Genomic DNA, 20,597 nt, shown 5'->3' with positions numbered 1-20,597 from the left:
ATGATATGACCTCTCCATAATGAAGCATAATGGCATAATGTGGACTGCAAGATGAAAGAAGCAAGAGTTGTCAAAAAGATAAAAATCTCTTCCTCATTCTGCTTATACAAGTATTTGAAACTGAACCTGTATCTCAGTGATGCTGGGTAGCATGTTACTCCTGGTTGAAGGGAAGGTTAATGTTGGATAAGCCTATTGTATTGTAATTTTCTTTGGGCCTGAGTGAAGAATCCTCCATCTCCTGTAAAATCTGCATGTCACATTATCCAGACAGTGAGGGAGAGTTGCAAGCTGCTTCTGATGCTGCAATCAGACAATAATGGTACACACGATTCTGCATTAAACTGGGGAAGAACATGGCATATTGATCTATTCTAGCAGCAAATTCCAGATGAGAAGCCAGAATCACCAATGAAGCACCACAAAAATATTGTCACATTCAGAAAGAGTATTTTTGCCTAGGCTTTTTAACTAGGAAATTACTACTTTTGTTTGCTGTTACGGCAATCTGAAATCCTTAATCAGACATCTGCCTGCACTTCTTGCAGTACAAACAAATGCTAGAATTTAAAGTGTCTGAATTGAAAACTATAAATCCATATAACAGACAAAAGCCAATAGATCTGCTTTCCAGTCCAATTTTTCAAATGTGGAAAAAATTACTTTATTCGGACACAACATTTTCACCAAAATAGAAGCATCTTGAGGAATAAATCAGTCTAACCACTTTGTTGCTAGTTGTATTGCTGTTCCTTATTTACAGGAAAAATGATCAGAAGAAGGACCATAAATCAGCCATTTCAGGGTGATGGGAGGCCTTGTCCTTCTCAGATGGAGCAATTCAAACCCTGTCCAGTAAAACCTTGTTATCGATGGCAATACGGTCAATGGTCTGCATGCAAAGTAGAGGTAAAAGCCATATGGGACTTTGAAGTTGTGGAGTTTGTGTATCTAGGCATAATTGTGATATCCTTCATTACACTGTAACAATTCGCCTTCCCCTTTTATACGAAACATAAAGATTTATTCCTAGAGTTCATATTTCTCAACAGATACAACGATGTCCTACAGATATTGAAAGTATAAATGTAAACTTTAGTAACTTTGCTAATAATTAAAATATTTCTATTATAAAAAAAGTATCTGGGGAAGTACACTGGCATCCTAGAAGAGATCTTTACTTGAGATACTACCGTGGTTGCCATTCAAAGGCACGATTAGCTCCATACTTTAAGAAACAGTGGTAGCAGCCAGCAGAATTTTATGTTTGTTTGTGTTTGTTTCAGAAGTAAAAAAAAATATTGTGGGGTTGTTTTTCTTCCTGTTGGAATGAATAAGTAAGTAAGCAAAAAAATAACAGGAGACAGAGTGACATGTAGCACAAGACTAGATCTAGTCTTTTGGCGCTTTCTTCTGTTGGCATCCGTGTGTGTCCTCTTTCCCCAGGATGCTCAGTGTGGAGAAGGAACACGAGTGAGGAACATTTCCTGTGTGGTTTATGATGGATCCATTGAAGATGTTGGCAAAGTAGTAGATGAGGAATTCTGTGGAGAAATAGAGCCTATTATAGATGGTAATAAGAAGATAATACTTGAGGAAAGCTGCACTGTCCCTTGCCCAGGTAACAAAGCTATTCAAATGTTGCATTTTAAGATTGGTTGGGTGTCATTACAGCAACCAGTGCCTAGCATTAGCCACAGGCAATTAAATCTTTTTCACATGCTTTATTGATTGGATTCACCCATCAGATGACCAACAGACTTACTTTCCAGTACTAGCTTCATGCCAATAAATCAATTAGAAAAAATGCCAGGTATTAAATTTTATAAGTCATGTCTCAGTCACAGATTGTACCTGATAAGAACATATTTCTTTTACAATATATTTTGAAATAAAAATCTGCTTAACACTATAAGAAAGAGTGTTAGTTTACAGCTAATTATTTGTTGTAAGTGCTTAGATCACCTAACAGCTTTATTAATGCTTTTAACAGTGGCTAAGAACTTGATGCGTTTTACAGGTATCTAAGGAAGTTAAGCAGAGGTGTCTATTTTTTTGTTTAAAGGGACTATTCCAAATGAAACTAAGATTTTTATCTCAGAAAATGTGTTTCCAGCTGTTTAGCTCGCTGGATGTGATGTGCACTATCATTGCACTTGTAGACTGAATCCAAAGGAGCTGTTATAAATTTTCAGGTCCATGACCCTCATACTGAGAAGGATTAAGAGCCTATAGCAGCTGTGTAATAGCCAGTAAAACCCCTCCAGTTCATTTCAGACACTTATTTGTAGAATTTGAAGTATATTGCTGTTGCTCAGCAGTCATTAGCAATGTATCTTCAGAAGCAGTGATTAACTCTTTCAATTCTAATGTAGCTGTCATTACATACCAGTTCTCTGGTTTTGTTCTCTTGCAATTCTTCTCTTTCTCAGATTTTTTTTCCCCCAGTTAATTTCAGATTGGATTGCAGGTAATATTGCCTCAATAAACAGAAAACAATAAAAAATTGAGAGGCTTCCATCACTCCTTTGTGCACAACATTCCAATTGCATGATTTTCACATATTTTTACTTATTAAATGAAAATTGAAAGAATAAAAAGACTGTAGTTATGTTTTCTTGTTAGTCAATTTTATAAAAGGAATACAGACACTCACTGCTCACTTTTAAAGTTTTGCTGAGCAGGAGCCTGTTCTTCAACAATCTCACTGCCCTGTGGGGATGTGCTAATGATATGTTCCAACTAAAGTTTCCAAAAATCACTACTTGTTCTCCTATTATGTGTACATCAGTTCTTCAATTATTCATTTCTTCACATGCTTTCCCAACACTGGCAAATAAAATTCCTCATTAATCAGGCATCTGGTCAACCCATAACTGATTATATTTGTCATCAATGTAATGCAAGGTAGCATGAATTTTTAATAGCTCTTTCACTGAAATAATGAGAGCTAAGAGGTTTATTTATGAGTCTGTGCACAGTCTAGTCCCATTTTCTACTGCAGTTTTAACAAAATGGTCTCTTTGTGTTGTACCTCAGATCTTCCTTAAATGTTCTGTAGCTGATCCTGCTAATTTTATCATTAGTTGAATTTATTTTTTAGTTTCACACTAATGTGTGAAATTTATAGAATGTAAGATAACATTCTATAAATCTCTATTGTCCTATCATGAAATAGCCAGAGCAGATATTTTAATCACCTTCCTGTTTCACTTTATTGCAAAGAATATTCTAGCCGTTGCATCTACTGTTTAGAGAAACTCTGCATGAAGATAAGCAACAATTAATCCCTTTAAAACTAAACAATGTTTTCTCCTTCTAAGATCAGAGGAGAATTGTGAACATGATACCTAAATTTAGCATAAGGCATACAGTGCAGAATACCCTAAAATCTGCAAAAATTCAGCCACTGGGTGGAGTGTTACCCATAAATTCATCAGAAAGTGATCTTGCAGGAGTGCTAAAGGAAACTATTCTGCTTTAGAACAAATAGGTTTTATATAATATAATTTATATAATAAAGGATTTATATAATATTTATATTAGTGCACAGATATTTAGAGAGTGTCAAATTACTATCTTAAGTATGTCACATCTAAAAAGAAGAATGAAAGGAATTATAAAGAGGGAAAAGTTAAGAAATTGGAGCTGGACATTTTATTCTAAAGCATATTCAGCATAAAAATTCTTCACGTCTGATGATTGTACATCTTAAAATGGCTATTTGACAGGGGACTGTTACTTGAGAGAGTGGTCGGAATGGAGCCTTTGTCAGCTAACCTGTGTTAACGGTGAGGATCTTGGCTTTGGAGGGATACAAGTCCGATCTCGGGCAGTGATAATTCAGGAATTAGAGAATCAACACCTCTGTCCAGAACAGGCTTTGGAAACAAGACCGTGCAATGGTAAGCATCAAAATATATGTAGAGGCCACTTCCTGTAAGAAAAAAGTAGAGAACGACAATAATTCTGTTTTCTTTCTGTTCATGGTATCAAATTTAGGCAAATATGGATTTGATGGACATAGAAATGCGCTAAAATTTTTTCCAGATATCAAATGTCAATAGAAAACCTTTCAAATGCTATCTATCATATATCAACACTCTAAACACCGTCTTTGGAGAATTGATGACACTTTTTTAACAATGAAATTTTATTATATGGGGAAAAACAGTTGCCTTATCTGTTTGATAACATTAATAAAAAGGAATCTGTAAGTTTTACAGAAGTAAATTTAGATTCCTATCAACCCTTTAAATTGTTGTTAATCATATGGCAATGACATTTAGAAAATTTCTGTACAGACATTTCTTGTTCATTTAGAGGCAAGACAGATCAGGCAGAAAGGAATTTTATTTTTTTTAAGGGAGCTAAGATGTAAAAGGACTTCATGATTTATCCCAGGTCATATGAGAGGTGTACAGCAGAGCTGAGACGTGAAGCCAGATGCAGCCCAGGCCACTTCACCGAGCCCTGGAGCACTGACTGAAGCTCAGTGTTACCATAAAGGAACCTGACTCTTAAATGAGTTTTGTGCAACAGATGGGCCACAACCATTATGAAGTTATTGGAAACATCTGTTTTGTACATTAACTACATTAGTCTTACTCCATGTGTACAGCCATTACAGTTACTGTCCAGGACTTGTCTGGTCTATTCTGAACATATCCAGTAAGTGCAGGAGATCTCTAACCTCCATGTGTGCAACACACCCTTCCAAGTTGCTGGGTGGAGGAGGAAGGGGCCTACTTAGTTATAAAAGCAGTTAAACATGATGAGTAAGGTCTTCAGATGAGTGTGGCTGCTGCCAGTGGTAGCTTAAAATCTTGTCAGCAAATTTCTTGAAAAGTGAATGTTCTTTGTGTAGATGGCCAGTGCTATGAATACAAGTGGATGGCTAGCCCATGGAAGGGCTCTTCTCGAACCGTGTGGTGCCAAAGGTCAGATGGTTTAAACGTCACAGGTAACTACTCTTTCTATATATACACAGAAGCCTAGAAAACAGGTGGATAAAGCCTTTTCCTAACAAATGGAAATAATTATTTTTAAAGAATCTGCTAAAAACACTTGTTCTGATATATGAATCAATGTGCTGTTGTCTTGAATCATCATGGTTTTGCATACTAAAGATGTAATTTCCAGAATTATGAAGCATGTGGCACTAAAGTAAATACAAATACTATCTTCTGTAGTGGACCTGGAATGTTTTACATTGGTTTTTGTTTGTTTGTTTGTTACCATTGACATCTTTGCACTTCTAAATTCAGTGCTTCAGATTTCAAGCCCTACAACAAATAGAACTTTCATGTATTAAATTGCATTTCATGCCTATGCAGAGGCAGAGAGAGATGTAAGTCTTGATAATATCGTGCATATATCATATATCTCCTTAAAATTACAAAGTACAAAATTTTAATAAATGTGCTAATATAAGTTTATTTCTTTACTTCAGTGACATAAACATATAGCAGGATACTTCTGTAAAAAGCTATGGGATGTAGTTACTTTTTGTGCAAACCAAAGCACAAAACACGATGAATTAAGAATGACTGAGGTCTCAAAATCAAGAAAATCTTCATATATATACATATATATATGCACATTTTTTATTTAAATAATTTTATATCAGCCCAGGTGATAGTAAAGAATCCCAGAGATTGTAAGCACATCCTTAATGCCAGCCAATTTTTTTAAAATAAGATTACCTATTTTGATCTAGAAGCAACCCGTATCTCTGTTTACTGAGTTTCTTTGCTGCTTTATTGCTGCACATTTGGCTCTAACATAGTGTATTTTAATTCAGACATTATAAAATTTTTATTCTGAGTCCTGTTGGTATTTTAAAGCCTTTATTTAGTTACTCACATAATATTGTTGTGCTGAATAGTTCTTTTTTCTTGAAGGTGTTGTTTCCCATGGGTGATGAGGTCTCTTCCTTCTGCAGATTCCTTGGATGACTGATATTTTATTTACATAGATTCCCACAGGCATGTGATTTGTATGCTAGGATGATTGATTTTCGTTTTTGGGGGTGGGGAAAACTTATGGCAACCAGCAGGGTTTTCTTTATTCATCATCGTCCATGCTGTTAACACTTGGATCTATGTAACCACATCTAACTGCATCTGCTATGGTCATGACCAACCTCAGCTATCAGGATTTCATCATCATATCACACCAGTATATGAAAGTGGTATTAATTTGGGAGATGCAAGATAATTGGTCCTGTAGAATTATAAACTACATGATGCATATCCCTCTTCTGTAAGCTAGAAGGAAACTTTGGTAAAGTCAGACTTATTCTAAATGTATTTCAAAGTCATTCTGGCTGAAATGATAGTGAAAGCCTGACTGTGTGCATTGGTCCATAACAATAACTGCACCGTACATAGAACTGAGATGAGAATTAGGACTACATAAAAAAGACTGAAACCCATTATATCATCAGTATCATAGCATTTAGTACGTATTTTACTGATAATGCTTCTTTCATTCTAAAAAATCTGTCTCAGACTAGCATGAAATGTGGCTTCATAAAAGGCAAAGCTGTAGCATGGGTAAAAGTGACTCCTGGGGAGCAGCAGAAAACACATATCTATTCATAAACTGGATGAGTAGTTTGTTTTCAGTTTAACAGTCAAAGATAGAAATAAAAAATATTCTTTTATTTTCTTTGTGGCCACAGTCTTACTATGTAAGTTATAAGTAGGGCCCTAGAGAGCCAAGATCTTTTCTGTCAAGCACAACAAAATATTTAAACTGCTTTTTGAGCAATCCATCAAAGGAACAAAGGCGAAAAACAAAAGGTTCACTTGCCAAATGCACATCTCTAAAATGCACATGAATGCAAATACATGTGCTGTATCCTTACTCTACGTATAAGAAAATACCTGATACTAATTATCCGTCACCTTGGAATAAGAGAAAGATTCTTAAATGCAAATTAGCAATAAAATTGTAATCCACAACATACTGTAGCAAATAATGACATCAGTAATTTCATCAGTGGTGAGATATTACCATGTCAAAATATGATTTTCTGTCCTGCAGGGGGCTGTTTAGTGATGCGCCAACCAGATGCTGACAGGTCATGTAACCCACCGTGCAGTCAACCCCATGCTTACTGCAGTGAGGTATGTGCTACTGCATTGGAGCATAAAACACCCCTGTGAGGTCTTCCCACACATCTCTCTGCATTGCAAAAATTATGCCAACAAAAAGTATTTTCAGAGATTTTGCTCATTACTAGTTTGCTAAAATCAACTTCAGACCATCTTCTACCTTTCAATTAAATGTTGCATAATCTCTGTTGATTTGGTACAATCTTGCATAAAAATATACGAAGAGGTACTGTCCAGGTTAACAGTTATCAAAACAGTCTTCTCTTCCAGTCATCCATGTTGCTATGCTTTATAGCTCACAGAAAACTGTGTTTTTCTGTTACACAGTGTAAAACACTTATTCCCTACAGACTAGAACATGCAGTTGTGAAGATGGATACACTGAAGTTATGTCCTCTGATGGCACACTCGAACAGTGCACTCTCATCCCAGTGGTGGTGATCCCCACCATGGAGGACAAAAAGGGAGATGTGAAAACCAGTCGAGCTGTGAACCCTACCCAGCCCTCCAGTAACCAGTCAGGACGAGGAAGGACCTGGTTTCTGCAGCCTTTTGGGCCAGGTGAAGTCATGCAATGAGCAGTTCTTAATGCTAAGTACTGCTGCAGGGTCTGGCATTTACTATTTTGTTATGCCAAGGAAGAAAAGAAACAACCTTTAAGCGTTTATTTAAGAAGACAGGCAGCTGCCCTGACTGAAAACAAAGGAAGAGACATAAACAAACCCCTAGCCTTCTCAGCTACTCCATCTATATAGCTAATGAAATCTTGTATTGCAGAAGATTTCCTTTTAATCCCATCAGTGTGTTAAAATTCACAGCAGATATTGAAGTGTGACTTTAGAAGGGAGTTGGTTGCAAAGGTGCAAGCCAGGATATAGATTATGCTGTCTCAACCAATAATGCTGTTGAGGAGGGAAAAGGTAACACTGAAGACTGCAAAGGGTAAGGGCTGCTTAAACTTTGCAGCTGTAGTGTAAATTGTGGGAAAATAATCAGTACAGATATGCTAATGCTTTTCTGCCTTATCCATATTTAAACTAATTCATGTTAGACAAGAGCTAACCACATTATTGTTATTTAGCATAGACATGCTCTAAGTCTCAATAGGCAATATTTGCTTTTAGGATGGACCATGTCCTTTAGAGCTGAGCAAGGACCTATGTGCAAGAGTGGCAAGAAATATAAGACAGTTATCCCATCAAAAATACTTTATAAAGTCCATCAGTGAATCAGATTTCACTAAATATTTCCTGGTATTATTAAGCATTGAGATAAATAAAACTTTAATTAACAAAATATTTTCACATAAAGAGATATGGTACTTGTCCAAAATGTTGAAGACAGCAATTGGTTATCTTCTTGAATGTCGTTCAAATCACGGAGAGTTAAATATTCTAACACGCTTGTGTCTTAGGGTGTTCATTTCTTTCTAAAGCTTTTACAAATGTTTTTAATCTGAGAATTGAAATAGTCTCTTTGTATGCATAATCTGTATAATGCTGCAAACTGAGAACTACAGAAATACTTCTAATAAGCAGATTAATCATGTTCAGGTTAGAAATACTTATGTTAGATCCCATTAGTCCTACTAGTTGTACTGTTATTTGTACTGTGATGCTATATTTGATACCTGCAATAAAATAATCTTTACTCCAATTAGTTAGTATTTTAGTCCACAAAAAAAAAAAAAAAAAAAAATTCTGGTCCTCTTTTAAAAAATAGCATCTTACCAAGTATGTTATCTTTCACTCATTCTAGCTAACTCCACCTGAAAATGGCAGAGGGTGACTTGTAGCAGCCACAGTCCCAACAACAGGCAAATGTCAGACAGTCTCCTTCAACTATTCAGGAGCATGGATGCTCATGTGAGCTCAGATATGGGGCTTGGGGCAAGGAACAGTTGAGAGATTTCATGAAAACTCACCAATTTTCCAGTGATTCAAGTTAGAAAGGAAACATAGCTCAGATAAAACCAATGGTATTGAATAAAACTAACGCTTTATCCAGCAAAGGTAGAAGAAAATGTGGAAGTGAACATTTTGCACTTCAAGTGACATTTGTGCTGGATTGTAATTAATTGCAGAATCAGGTATCTATTGGAAATTTTTTTACTTACTTTAGCCTTTCACTTTCTAATCGAAATTTAAAACAATTCTTTCACTGTCTTCAGTAAATTATATTGCTTTTCCAGAAAGGAAGGTATTAAAAGTAGCCCCTGCAGATGTCTGTGTTGATGTATGACCCAAAGCAGAAGAGTCTGGGATGCCAATTCCCTTGTATACTTAGAAATAACCTGTCTAGGGGGAATTCAGAAAACCCAAGTTAGATACCTGTAGTTGCATAATAGGAATGACCTCATTAATAGTTCCCTGGTTTGACAAAATAATCCATACATGAGGTAATGCCACTCTTTTTCTTTAAAGGAGATAATACTATTTTAAAGCAAGCAAACCCAAAGCAATTTGGAACCCCTTACCTTTACCAGTAGAAATAAGCCAAGGAGAGAAGAAACTAGCCTATTTAGCAGTACTGAGGTCTGAATTCCTCTCATTCATATTATCATATCATTGGATATGTCAGGTCAAATCTACTGTTCAGTTCATCTTTAATGTATCAGTTATTTCAGTTATATCTGTTATTATCAGTTATAATGTTTCATTAGCTTTATTAATGTAATGAAGCTAAAATGTTTTTAAATTTATTAGTCTTGCACAAGTTGTCCACATGACTGCAAGACTTTGTATTGCTAGAGAACAGAAATCCTAAACTTAACTGCATAGCATTAGAGAGCACTACTGATGAATTTTTTTGTTATAGTTTTGGAAACATCAGCTGCATTGATAATGCCTTCTCATTCTGCAGATGTATCAGGAAACAATAAATATTTAGTCAGAAAAAATGCAGCTGTGTTTGCTTACATTGAAAACTGACATTTTATGAAATAAAAATTTTGCCACTTGTAAATTAAATAATTCAGGTTTTTGTGGAGTTTTCATTGTCAGGGAGGTGCAACACAGCTAGCGCACCTCCTGTGAAAGAATGCTTTCAAAAAGCCAGTTAGAAATTTGCAAAGTGAGTCAGATAAAAGTAGTGAGTCAAACAACGTGTGCTGAACTTGTGTCGTGACATGCTCATTGGAGGTTCAGAGAAAAATCCCGCAGACAGAGGAAGTCACGCCATTTTTCTTGGAAGAAGTGGGTCCATCTAGGATCAAGGCAACCAGGAGGGTGGAATATACCTCAGCTTCTAGCAACATCATGTCCAAAATATAGATGGCACATGCTGCAGATTAATACCGTTCTTATTGACAACAGACAGTTGCTCTACTTACGAGCATGGGTTGTCTTTTTTTAGTATTTTTTTGCTTCTTCTGTGAGGGGAGGTTGTTTTATAACAACAAAGCTTGTATTTGATAGGGGAAGAAATTGAAAAATTATCACTTTATGTAGTAGTGAAAGATGAGTGGTGCAGTTGCTGTGTGGGTTAGGTAAAACATACTAACGGTATTTTAAAACATAAAATTAAATAGCAGTCAAGAATAAAAATAACAGGCAGATTGATTTACAGGAGCTAGAATGGAAAGTGATGTTAACAGCATAATTGAGTCCCGGGCTGATCAGCTGACCTGCAGTCATGCTGAAGGATTCCCACTAAAAGTGAGCCCAGGGGCTGGGTTTTGGGGTGCCTCATTTGCTGCCTCTGCCCCACATCTCAGCTCCATTTGGATTATCCAGACTTTGGCAGAAAAGCAGAACACAAGTGCACAGAGAAGTTATTGATCAGTTGTTTAATTGTACTTACTCTTATTAAGCTGTATTTGCTAGCGAAGACATTTATTTTGGAGTCTAAAAAGTATTTCTGCACTATATCAGAACTAATAATTCAACAAGACTAACTTAAACGCTACTGACTAACATTCATTCCTTTTAGATGGGAGGCTGAAGACCTGGGTTTATGGTGTAGCTGCTGGTGCATTTGTTTTACTCATCTTTATTGTTTCTATGATCTATCTAGCCTGGTGAGTTCTTTAATTATTTACAAACAAGCAGTCCCACACAGACTGTAATGCAAACATTTACATTTGCTGCTGTAGAAACGGCAGGCACTTCTGTGAACCGCAGTATTTAATTTTCCATGTCATTTTGTCCAGGCTCAGGTTAGTGGATTATGGTTGTGGTCTAGATGATGGATAAACACATGCCTTCCTGAGGTTAGTTCTTACAAATATGGGGTAGCTTAGTGTATAGTTTATTTTTGCTCAGTTTATCTCTGTTAAGAATATACTGTGCCCTTGATAATTCCATTGTACCTGTATCAGAAAATGCAGAGAGAAACAGCAAGAGGGAAATTTAGTAATCAAGCAAGTCAGATTTGATATTTGGCAGGATATAGAGATACACAACCAAGAAAAGTCTGAAAACTTTCTCATGTGTTTTCATACATAAATTAGTATTTTGTTGAATAATCTTGGTGCATGTACAAGCAAATATTTTTTTCAAGAATAGGTCACTTTTGAAAGTGCTGTCCCTGATGCTTTCTGGGTCCTGTTCGTAATTTCTGATCCAAACGACTGTGCAGGTGAAAGGTGAGGGAGGTGTGGTCATACACATCAGGCTCTTGGCTATATTGCATTAGTAGGCATTTAGGGGGGATTCTGGATTTGTTTGGGTTTTAGCAGACCTTCCCCAAAATCTCACTTCTGCCTAAGTAAGGGGAAAAAAAATCTATGTTTTTCAAGGGAAAGAAAATCCGTTAGCGTATTAGCGCTGCAGATTCTTCAGACTGGAACCTGTGGCCACTGCAAGCCTCTGTAACAACAGGCTTGGTAACAAAGATTTAGGTTTGGGCAGCCAAAGTGAAATAGCTGAGATGATAAGATTTTTTGCGCAAGATTGAGGATGCACAGGCCTGATGAAGAAATGCTTATATTGCACTCTCAAAGAAGACAAGTACTAAAGCATGCGTAGACATGCATTTTCCTTTGTCTTAGTAATTTTTTAAAGCTATATCAAATGGATTGGAAGTACTGCTAGATTAAAATCTAATTCAAGGCTAGACAGGGAATGGTTATGGCTAGCAACCATATCCCTGCTATTTATGACTGGTTCACTTACAACATCTAGAATTAACTGTAGTCATACCAGCAAGTATAATGAGATTAGACTAATCAAAAGATAGAACTTTCCTGTGGAAACCCTTGATGTGTCAAGAGTGGTTGAGATTTGAGACATCTAATTTAAAAGAACCTGAATGCAGCTTTGATACATGACCAAATACTGCACTGCATGCTCTGGGTTATTCTGAAAATTGACTGATCTCACAGGAGTACCTGCCAAGGATTGTCAGCACCATAACAGCCTGTTCCTGAACAACTGAGCTTTGAAGTGGATGTTGCTTTGGCTTGATAAAGAGATAATTTCTGATCCAAGTAAAGGTTTTAGGCTTAAGGCTTTTAGGAATGAAAAACCAAATGCATAATCTTAAAATACACTTGTCTTTCATTTAAGACTGAAATCCATCTTTGTATGTTATTAGTTTCTTGTTCTATTTACAAATTATCTTATTGTTTCAGCAAAAAGCCAAAGAAGCCCCAGAGAAGGCAGAACAACCGACTGAAACCTTTAACCTTGGCTTATGATGGGGATGCAGATATGTAAAATATAACTTCTCTTGGTGACAAATGGAATCTGAATTAATGGATTGAAATCAGATGGTATCCAAAGCCACAGGGATTTTCTATGGAGTGGATTAAGTGTTTTGACTTTTTCTCTTTTGTAACTGCAACATAGATAAAGAAGGATGGATTTCATAATGCCTATGGATATTCAAGGTATTATTGCTTTTCTTTAGACCATCAGCACTGAGAAATCTGGCAGATTCATGTTAACAGACTGCAGTTGGAGATTTGTGGTCTTTCCTCAGTCTTACAAACTATAAAGCACCACATCTGTCTCCAGAATACTGTAGCTGACATAGTATTAACAGTTGGAAGCCACTGCATCATTAACCAAGTATAAACAGTACGCATGAAGAGTTTGTACCAAGCTGTCTATGACTCTTTATATTCAAGCATAACATATATACTCAGTTGAACCATATGTATTACTCTACCAGATTATATACTTATTAAAGAGCATTTTAGTGCTTACTACAATATTCAGTTTTAACTGGGATTAATCCACTGAGCAAGTTCAACAGTTTGCTAGTTGATGATAGCTTGTGTTAACCTGCGTTTCAGAGGGCAATGACTCACTTGCAAAATTCTGTCCTGTTATCACTGCAAAAGTATAGAGGCCTCATAAGCACATCCAGAAAGGAGGCATTCTCAGATTCAGTATTTTCTAGTGGTTGCTGTCTGGAAAAAGAATACCCATTGTAAATGTTACAATACGTTTCTACTTTCTCTAACTCAAACTGTTGCCTGCATTTTTTTGCTACATGTAAGGCAAATTTTTGCACTATATTAGTGCAGCATGATATGCACTTAACTAGTATTGCCAGAGAAACTGCCTCTTTTCAGAAAGGGTGATAATATATCTTGTGCAAGGAGTGTCAAATAGACAGGTCTTGAATACTGAAGAGAGTAGCATTTGGTTTGGACTGTGACTGGATGGAATTGGCTAATGACGTGTACTGTACGCACCACTTCTCGTCACAGCGGCCATTCATAGTCTACGTCATGGCAGTAATACAAGTGTCTAGTTTCTTGCCCCATCTACCTATACTGGTATAGATTGTCCTGCTGGTTTCTAATTGTACTTTGAAGGCTGTTTATGACTAGATTTTTTATATTTGTTAACTTTGTTAGAAAAAGAAAAGAAAAGAAAAAGAAAAGTGGTTGCCATGTAATCCTGAGTGACATACTTACTGTCTAAAAAGGTATTGCGATTGTTCAACTAAAATAAAATGGTTTTGCTTTTTTCTTCTTAGCACTAGTGAGAGCATTTTCAGTGTTGCTGATAGTGCAATACTCAGAGCCCTTTTGTCTTTTCTAATCAGGATAATTGGATAGACTTTTTTAATTATTCAGTTAAACTCTTGAGTATATTGGCAAGTAAACAATAAGATCAATATTTCTGCCATTTTAATACTCATGACTTTTTTAAAACCTCTGGCAGTATGAAACTCACTATTAACCTTTTCTGTGCTCATGGCTTTTCAGTGTTATGCTTCTAACATGAAGCTCGTTGACTTGCCACTGTACCTACCTGCCTGTTACAGATGTGATTCATGGCCTGAGAAGGGTTATTCTCATCAAAAGGCTTCCATGCGTAGCCTGAACATACAAGAGTCTGTGCCACAACTAAGCAATACAAAACTTTATCAGGCAACCTCTCAAAAATAATTGTTATATAAAATTCAGTATTAGGTTCTCAGGTCTTTTTTATAACCTAAACCATTTCTGCCTAATCCTCACACTATTTACTCAAGAAGCACCAGGTTTTGCACACTGAATAAAACTGTATTTTTGCAAACTTTGGCCCAGATTCACTGAAACTGATGACATGACTGTTATGGACATCAATCGGTAACATCAGTCCTTAAAAATACCTGCCTTTGTTCCATGTAGAATAATTCTTGGGACCAACGTGCATTTTGTTAATGTTTAAGAGAGATTATGGTTATGGTCCTACTTCAACTTAGCTAGCTTACTTATACTACCATGCATCAGAAAATAACCTTCCTCCCACTGCACAAGTATTCTCCAAATGGGAATGATAAGTAGAGTGGAACAACAGTAACAATCTTTTGTACAGGTTGAATTTCTCATTTTATACCTTGATCTGGCTGCAGCTAATGAAGTGCTGTGGGCCCCTGCCACAGCAGTTGTTCATTCATATATGTGTTGCAGGACTGGGGACTTCAGTCTTACATTGCTTTGTGAAGATCCATAGTTAAAAAAAAACCAACAAAAACAAGAAGTCTTGATGATATAAATTACTTCAGTATTCTTTTGTAGAAAACAAGAAAAAGCCAAGTTGATTACTGTTTTGTCAGACATACAAAAGATAATGTGGAAGTTATAAAATTCCAAAGAATTATAACTATCATGTGGAGAGATAAAGCTTAATCATGATTTGTGTATTTTTAGAAGTCTGATTCTGTGCTGTCGAATAGTATTGGACCAAGAGTGAATTGAGGGAACAGGGTTTCTTTCATTGCAAAGGAGTCATCCTTATTTATTAAACTGGCTGGTCTTAGCAGGAGCTGTTGCGTAGTTCTTGCCTTGAAGATTTTTATGTCCTAAGTCTAAGAATTTAATAACTATAAGTTAAAGGTATGACATCTCCTTTTTCTCACTATATAAAATGGGCAAACAATGAAAGAGATGGGAGGAGTTTTTAAGTATGTTTGGCCTTTGCAATCCGTGCAAGTATTTTAGTATGTGTTACATTTTATATCTGATCAGTGAATTTTGCTGGTGCAGAACTGCATCGTACTAGTGCTGCATTTTAATTCAAGAGTGCATTTTTATTTATTTTTTTTACTAACAAAGTGCACAAAAATTTGAAGCCAGAATGGTTTCCCTTGTTATCAAGAAAAAAATACTAGACTGTAAGGAGGGCTGAAATTTTATATAAAGCTAAAAGTTGCAAAGGTGATTAAGCCCTTTAGCATTGAAACAGAAATAAAAAATTGGTTATGAATCAGTATGATCAGGTGAATTATCACTATAGAATTAAAAGCAATTTTCTTTAAAAATTGGAGTGCTTCTACAAATCCAGTGCCTAAAGCAGCCACTACCATAGATTGTTAGTTTGTGAAAGTAATGTTCCCAGTGATCAAATGAACCATTCAGAAAATAGCAAAGTAGACATTTTCTTGTGAATGTGGTGGTTTGTAATTTCCTTTTTAAATCTGTAGTTTCTAGATTACTGTGTCTGCTTTGAGTCCTGGAGCAGATCCTTTTTGAAGCTTTGATGCAACTGCACAAGCTTGTTTATGTTTGGTATAAAGCATCAAATTTGAAACTCCCTTCCTCCTGCCAAAATGTAATGAAGTTTGTTTTCCAGTATTACAATCTGAAGAGACCAATTTAAAAACTCTATGTATAAATCACTGTAAAATATACCTTGAATGAAATGGAAATCTGTCTTTTTACCTTTATGTAAATTGTGCTCACCCAAAGTTAAGAGTTTATTTTGCCTAACTTAATTTACTTGAATATTTATTTTGTAGAACAAGGAGGCAGCTTTCTGAGGAATGTTTACCTTTTTTTGTTAATGTTAATTTGTAAATTGTGCAATGCATTTTTATTTTTAAATTATGTATATTTCTTTTTTAATGCACAAAATGTTTACGTACAACTACTGCAGATTTGTGTATATTGTCACTCAGCTTTATTCAGTTAATACAGATTATGTGAAAATGTAACAAGTCTTACATTTTCACCTGGGTTATTTTTACATAACTGATGTATTGCTGACAATAAATATAAACACAAAATCATTTAATGTCTTTTTTTTTTAATTGATGTAGTAGCATACTATGCTGGGATAGAGTAACAATAAAAGCCAGACCCCTAAAATATTACCACCTTTTAAATAGTCTCTTTTTTGGAAATAATTTAGCAAACACATTCTTGTTAAAAATTAGTCTTTCTCTTTAAAATGAAATAAAAGTACTTTCTAATGTTGTGGTAACTGTCAAAGTTCGTTGCTACAGTCCTTCTTGACGTAGAAGTTTACATTTACAATTGCATAACTGATTGATTAATAGCCAATAAATGCATAAATCAATGGCATTTTAAATTTTCTTCCTTAATAGTCATTTTTAGGTCAGAAAAATCAACCCATTTGTGGAGAACAAGGGGTGGATTAGGATGTCACTAGAAGGCATTTATTCACTTCAGCAAAGCTGAATCTCTGCCTGTCCCTGTATAAGAAAGAACAGGGAGCAAAACCCACCTCTTCCATATAAACCAACATGCTCAATGCAGTCAGTAAAATTGTCATTTATATCTCAGTTGTTTAATAATCTTTACCAAATTTCCTCAAATTTCTCCTAGAATGAAGAACTTGTTGAAGAAAGAAGGAAAAAGTGACTCCACACTTTTTTTCATAACTGCTTGTATCTCTGTGCTCTCCAAGCCACAATTTTTTCATGTCCCTTTCTGCAGCATATATTTACGCACCAGTTCATGGGGTTTTGTCCCACTTCAGTAGTTATTACCTCCACAGTAACCCTTCCAGGCTAACCATTAAAATGTTTAGACCCAATTTTGAGAGCACACAACTCTGATTTTAGAGGCATTTCAGGATTTCTGACCTAAATTTTCTCCTGCTGGAATCCATAGTAAAATAACAGAAGCATTGGACTCATCTTCCTACCTGCAATTTAGCTTTTTAGATCATTTAAAGTTGTTTCATTCTGTACAGGCAAAATTCTACAAACATTTTTAAAAGTTGCTTGAGAGAAGAAAATTAAAATTCTCATTTAAACTCTGCAGAAAAGAATAACCCATGGTATGCTAATGAGGATCATATGGTCTTCACATTCAATAAGGAAAACTAGTTACAAGACTTTGGCAGCTGGTTGTGAGACTTGTAGAGTAATGATTTACAGATTGCAAAATGTAATCTTAATTTAAAAAAAGTCAGGGCAATACAATATTCCAGTATAAGTATAATGAGAGGTAGAGAGGAAAATCAAGAGGCTTAGATAAGCCTTGTAAATATTTTAGCCCCCTAGTAATATGAAGATCTGTAGTATTAGGTCTAGAAAATTACCCTGCTGTAACAGTAGTGAGCTTAAGCAGCCATTCAGGATCTGCTTGGCATCACTAAGCACAATCTGGCTATTGAAAATGTTATTTCTGAATCTTTCATGACCAGAATTTTGGTAACAGAATGCACATTCACAGTTTGTTGCCTGTCCGGTATTAACAGATTATTTTTAATGTGCTGCTTAATGGAACAGCTATGGAAACCTCTCCCAAACTTACTTACACAACTTGTATCACAGGAAAAAATATGCAGGCTGTCACAGAAAAACAGAGGAAGGGTGACAGACTGTGTCTTGCTTTCATATTCTAAACCTGATTTCCTTAACAACTTTCTTCTTTCTTCCTATGACCCCATTGTGTCTTGCTGCTTGAAGCAGATGCCAGATTTCATCTTTACTGGCAACTTTTCTGATTTGCACTGATTGCTGTCATAGCCTTAATTCTCTTTTTATGTGTCTTCTTACTCTTAAGATCGTGGTTAGATAACAATAGTTACTAGTTGACAATTTACTGGTATTTGAAGACATGCTGTCAAAAGCAAAAAAATTGCATATTTAAATGTGAATTTTGAGCCTGAAATAATTTGTTTCTTCTCTTCATGCAGCCAAAGCAGCAGCTATGTATTTGGAATCCTTGAAGATACCAAATTCTATGCATTTCAAGTTCAATCAAGCTATTTTATTCCTGTTACTTTACACGTTTCTGTTCCCTTGTTATACACATTTTGTGTTAATTTTCATTATAAAATTGTAGTAAAGGCTGTCTCCTCTATGTATACAGTTATAGCAGAATGGAGAAGTTCCTTTTTGGAAATCTGATAGTGGTATGACCGTAAACAGTGATTAACAGAAACTCAAATCCTCAGTATCTGTTATCTTTCTAAGAATGCTGGGGTGAAAACTTGGTAGAGAAGCTAAGTCCCTGAAGTGTAAATCAACACAGAAGTCAAACAAAGCCCCTCTTCCCATGGCAGGAGGTTACATATCCACATTTCCTATTTTGAATATTGCCCTAAACACACATGGGTATTCTAGTTTTACTTACTTTAAGCTATACCAAGAATTTAAAATCATAAGTAGTACAGATTAGCTCAAGGTATATTTAAAACAATTTATGACAGATGTGTAGCATCATGCATATGTTAACAGAGAGCTGAGTTCAGGTCGATATTCCATGCTTAAGGTCAGGAGGGGACTCTCTATACATGTGTAATTCAGCTTTGGATCTAATTCTTGGGTTTGATATTCCACAAAATGAAAGATACTTTCATCACTTAATTTGATTTGAACCACCATAATAGAGACTAAAACATACTCAGAATAATACTTCTCAGCTGCAGGTTTGCTCCTTTTCAACCAGAGGCCTGAACCTGCATAATCCAGCATATCCAAGCAGCCAAGCAGGCCATCCAGGCCCTCACTTCTTTCTATCACTGGCTACTTCTTCAAGGACTGGTTCTTGCTAAAATCACTCCCTTCAAACAGGCTGTGTTGGGCATTCATCTGGTTACTAGTTCCCAAAACAGAAGCTAACGTTGATTAATACTGGCCCCATGACCTACTAGGAAGAAGCAATGTCCTGTACAGAGCTTGACTCACAAGATAGTCTGACAGACTGGTAGGAAATAAAAGTTTCACTGGCTCAGTGTTACCTGTTATTTTAAGGATTACACTGGTATCTTCCTCACTGCTCTGTTTCTTCAGTCTCCAAGAATGAAGAATTCTGTAGCTCCATTTTATGAGTGGAAATTGGTGACATGCGGTTTCACTCAGCCGAGGGAAGAAAAAAATAATTAGCTGGCAGTTTTCTGACTGCCTAAAGTTGAACTTAATGAACTGCAGCGAAAGCTTTCTGCAACATTAGAACAGCAGCTGGAGCTAAACCCTACGTTTCTGCCTTAAATGGCCTCCACTTACTAGTTGATGAGCAAAACATTAGTAGCAGTCATTTATTCAGTATTACAGAAATGTAGAAGCTGTGCAGCACAAGCGAGAAGTTAATTGTCAGTCTCAAACTGGATCTCCCTCTGCAGAGTTACAATGCTAAAGAAGCCAGGGCAGAAGCCTAATGGCCTCAGAATTGTAAATGGGCCCTCTCAGAAAGGCAAGACATTATTTACATTAAAATTTTGTATATGCCATCTCTGTTAATGCATTCTCTTTGAAATGAGGTGATACTGCGTAAGAGAAGACTTCTATCTGCCACTTTAGATCAATGAAATGGCAGTACAATGTGTTTCTCCAGAATACTTCATGGGTCTCATCAAAAAGCCTTATCACCACTTATTAAAATGGTTTATATACCTATAACAACAGTATAGAGATTATAAGAAAATAAGTTCTAATAACATTTATTATCACATGTTTGCATTGTCTGAAGCTTTTAAGCCCTACTTCAGTAGCTGTCAATTACCATACAAAATATCCCAGGCATTCTCCATGTTAACTGTATTGGACTATGCATATACGAAGAAAACACATATGCAACAGGATTGGGAGGGTTTTTCTCCCGCAGACTCACGGGTCAATTAAATAAAAGTAAATTACATTAACTTGCTTTCAAAGACAGGAAAAATATTATTTTAAAGAATTCTCCAGATTACTCCATGCAAATTTCCAGATTTTCATTCTCATTGCTGTTCAAAAGAGTCCCAGACCTTCCATTCAATAAGCACAATCCTCAAGGACAAGGAAGAGAATTTTCCATTGTTCTCTCAGTTTCTCTGTGGAAGGCTTGAGCAATCCTTTGTC

At 36.0% G+C, this 20,597-nt stretch overlaps 1 protein-coding gene and 1 long non-coding RNA gene across 5 annotated transcripts in view; one reads left to right on the top strand and one right to left on the bottom strand.

The window, feature by feature from the left end:
• THSD7A (thrombospondin type 1 domain containing 7A) overlaps positions 1-16,571 on the top strand; it is a 233,163-nt gene extending 216,592 nt beyond the window's left edge. Inside the window, exons 22-29 of one of the 4 annotated variants that reach the window (XM_065666219.1) lie at positions 764-909; positions 1,447-1,621; positions 3,732-3,905; positions 4,868-4,963; positions 7,051-7,133; positions 7,472-7,682; positions 11,052-11,139; positions 12,694-16,571. In XM_065666219.1, coding sequence (XP_065522291.1) covers positions 764-909; positions 1,447-1,621; positions 3,732-3,905; positions 4,868-4,963; positions 7,051-7,133; positions 7,472-7,682; positions 11,052-11,139; positions 12,694-12,778 — 1,058 coding nt within the window. In that variant the 3' untranslated portion in view covers positions 12,779-16,571. Of the gene's footprint in view, positions 1-763; positions 910-1,446; positions 1,622-3,731; positions 3,906-4,867; positions 4,964-5,903; positions 5,988-7,050; positions 7,134-7,471; positions 7,683-11,051; positions 11,140-12,693 lie in introns of those variants that run through there. The other 3 variants (XM_065666220.1, XR_010609876.1, XM_065666221.1) reach the window with 3 other exon arrangements.
• On the bottom strand, positions 677-19,737 carry LOC136007838 (uncharacterized). The gene is made up of 3 exons (XR_010609877.1): positions 19,499-19,737; positions 3,781-3,937; positions 677-1,544 (listed from the first exon to the last, which is right to left on the bottom strand). It is a non-coding gene; the product is annotated as an uncharacterized LOC136007838 (long non-coding RNA).
• Between the last annotated feature and the right edge of the window lie 860 nt (positions 19,738-20,597).

This window comes from Lathamus discolor, chromosome 2 (assembly GCF_037157495.1).
Source record: "Lathamus discolor isolate bLatDis1 chromosome 2, bLatDis1.hap1, whole genome shotgun sequence".
NCBI classification, from domain to species: Eukaryota; Metazoa; Chordata; class Aves; order Psittaciformes; family Psittacidae; genus Lathamus; species Lathamus discolor.
Note: the sequence above shows the minus strand (reverse complement) of the source record. Positions and strands in the feature narration are given on the sequence as shown.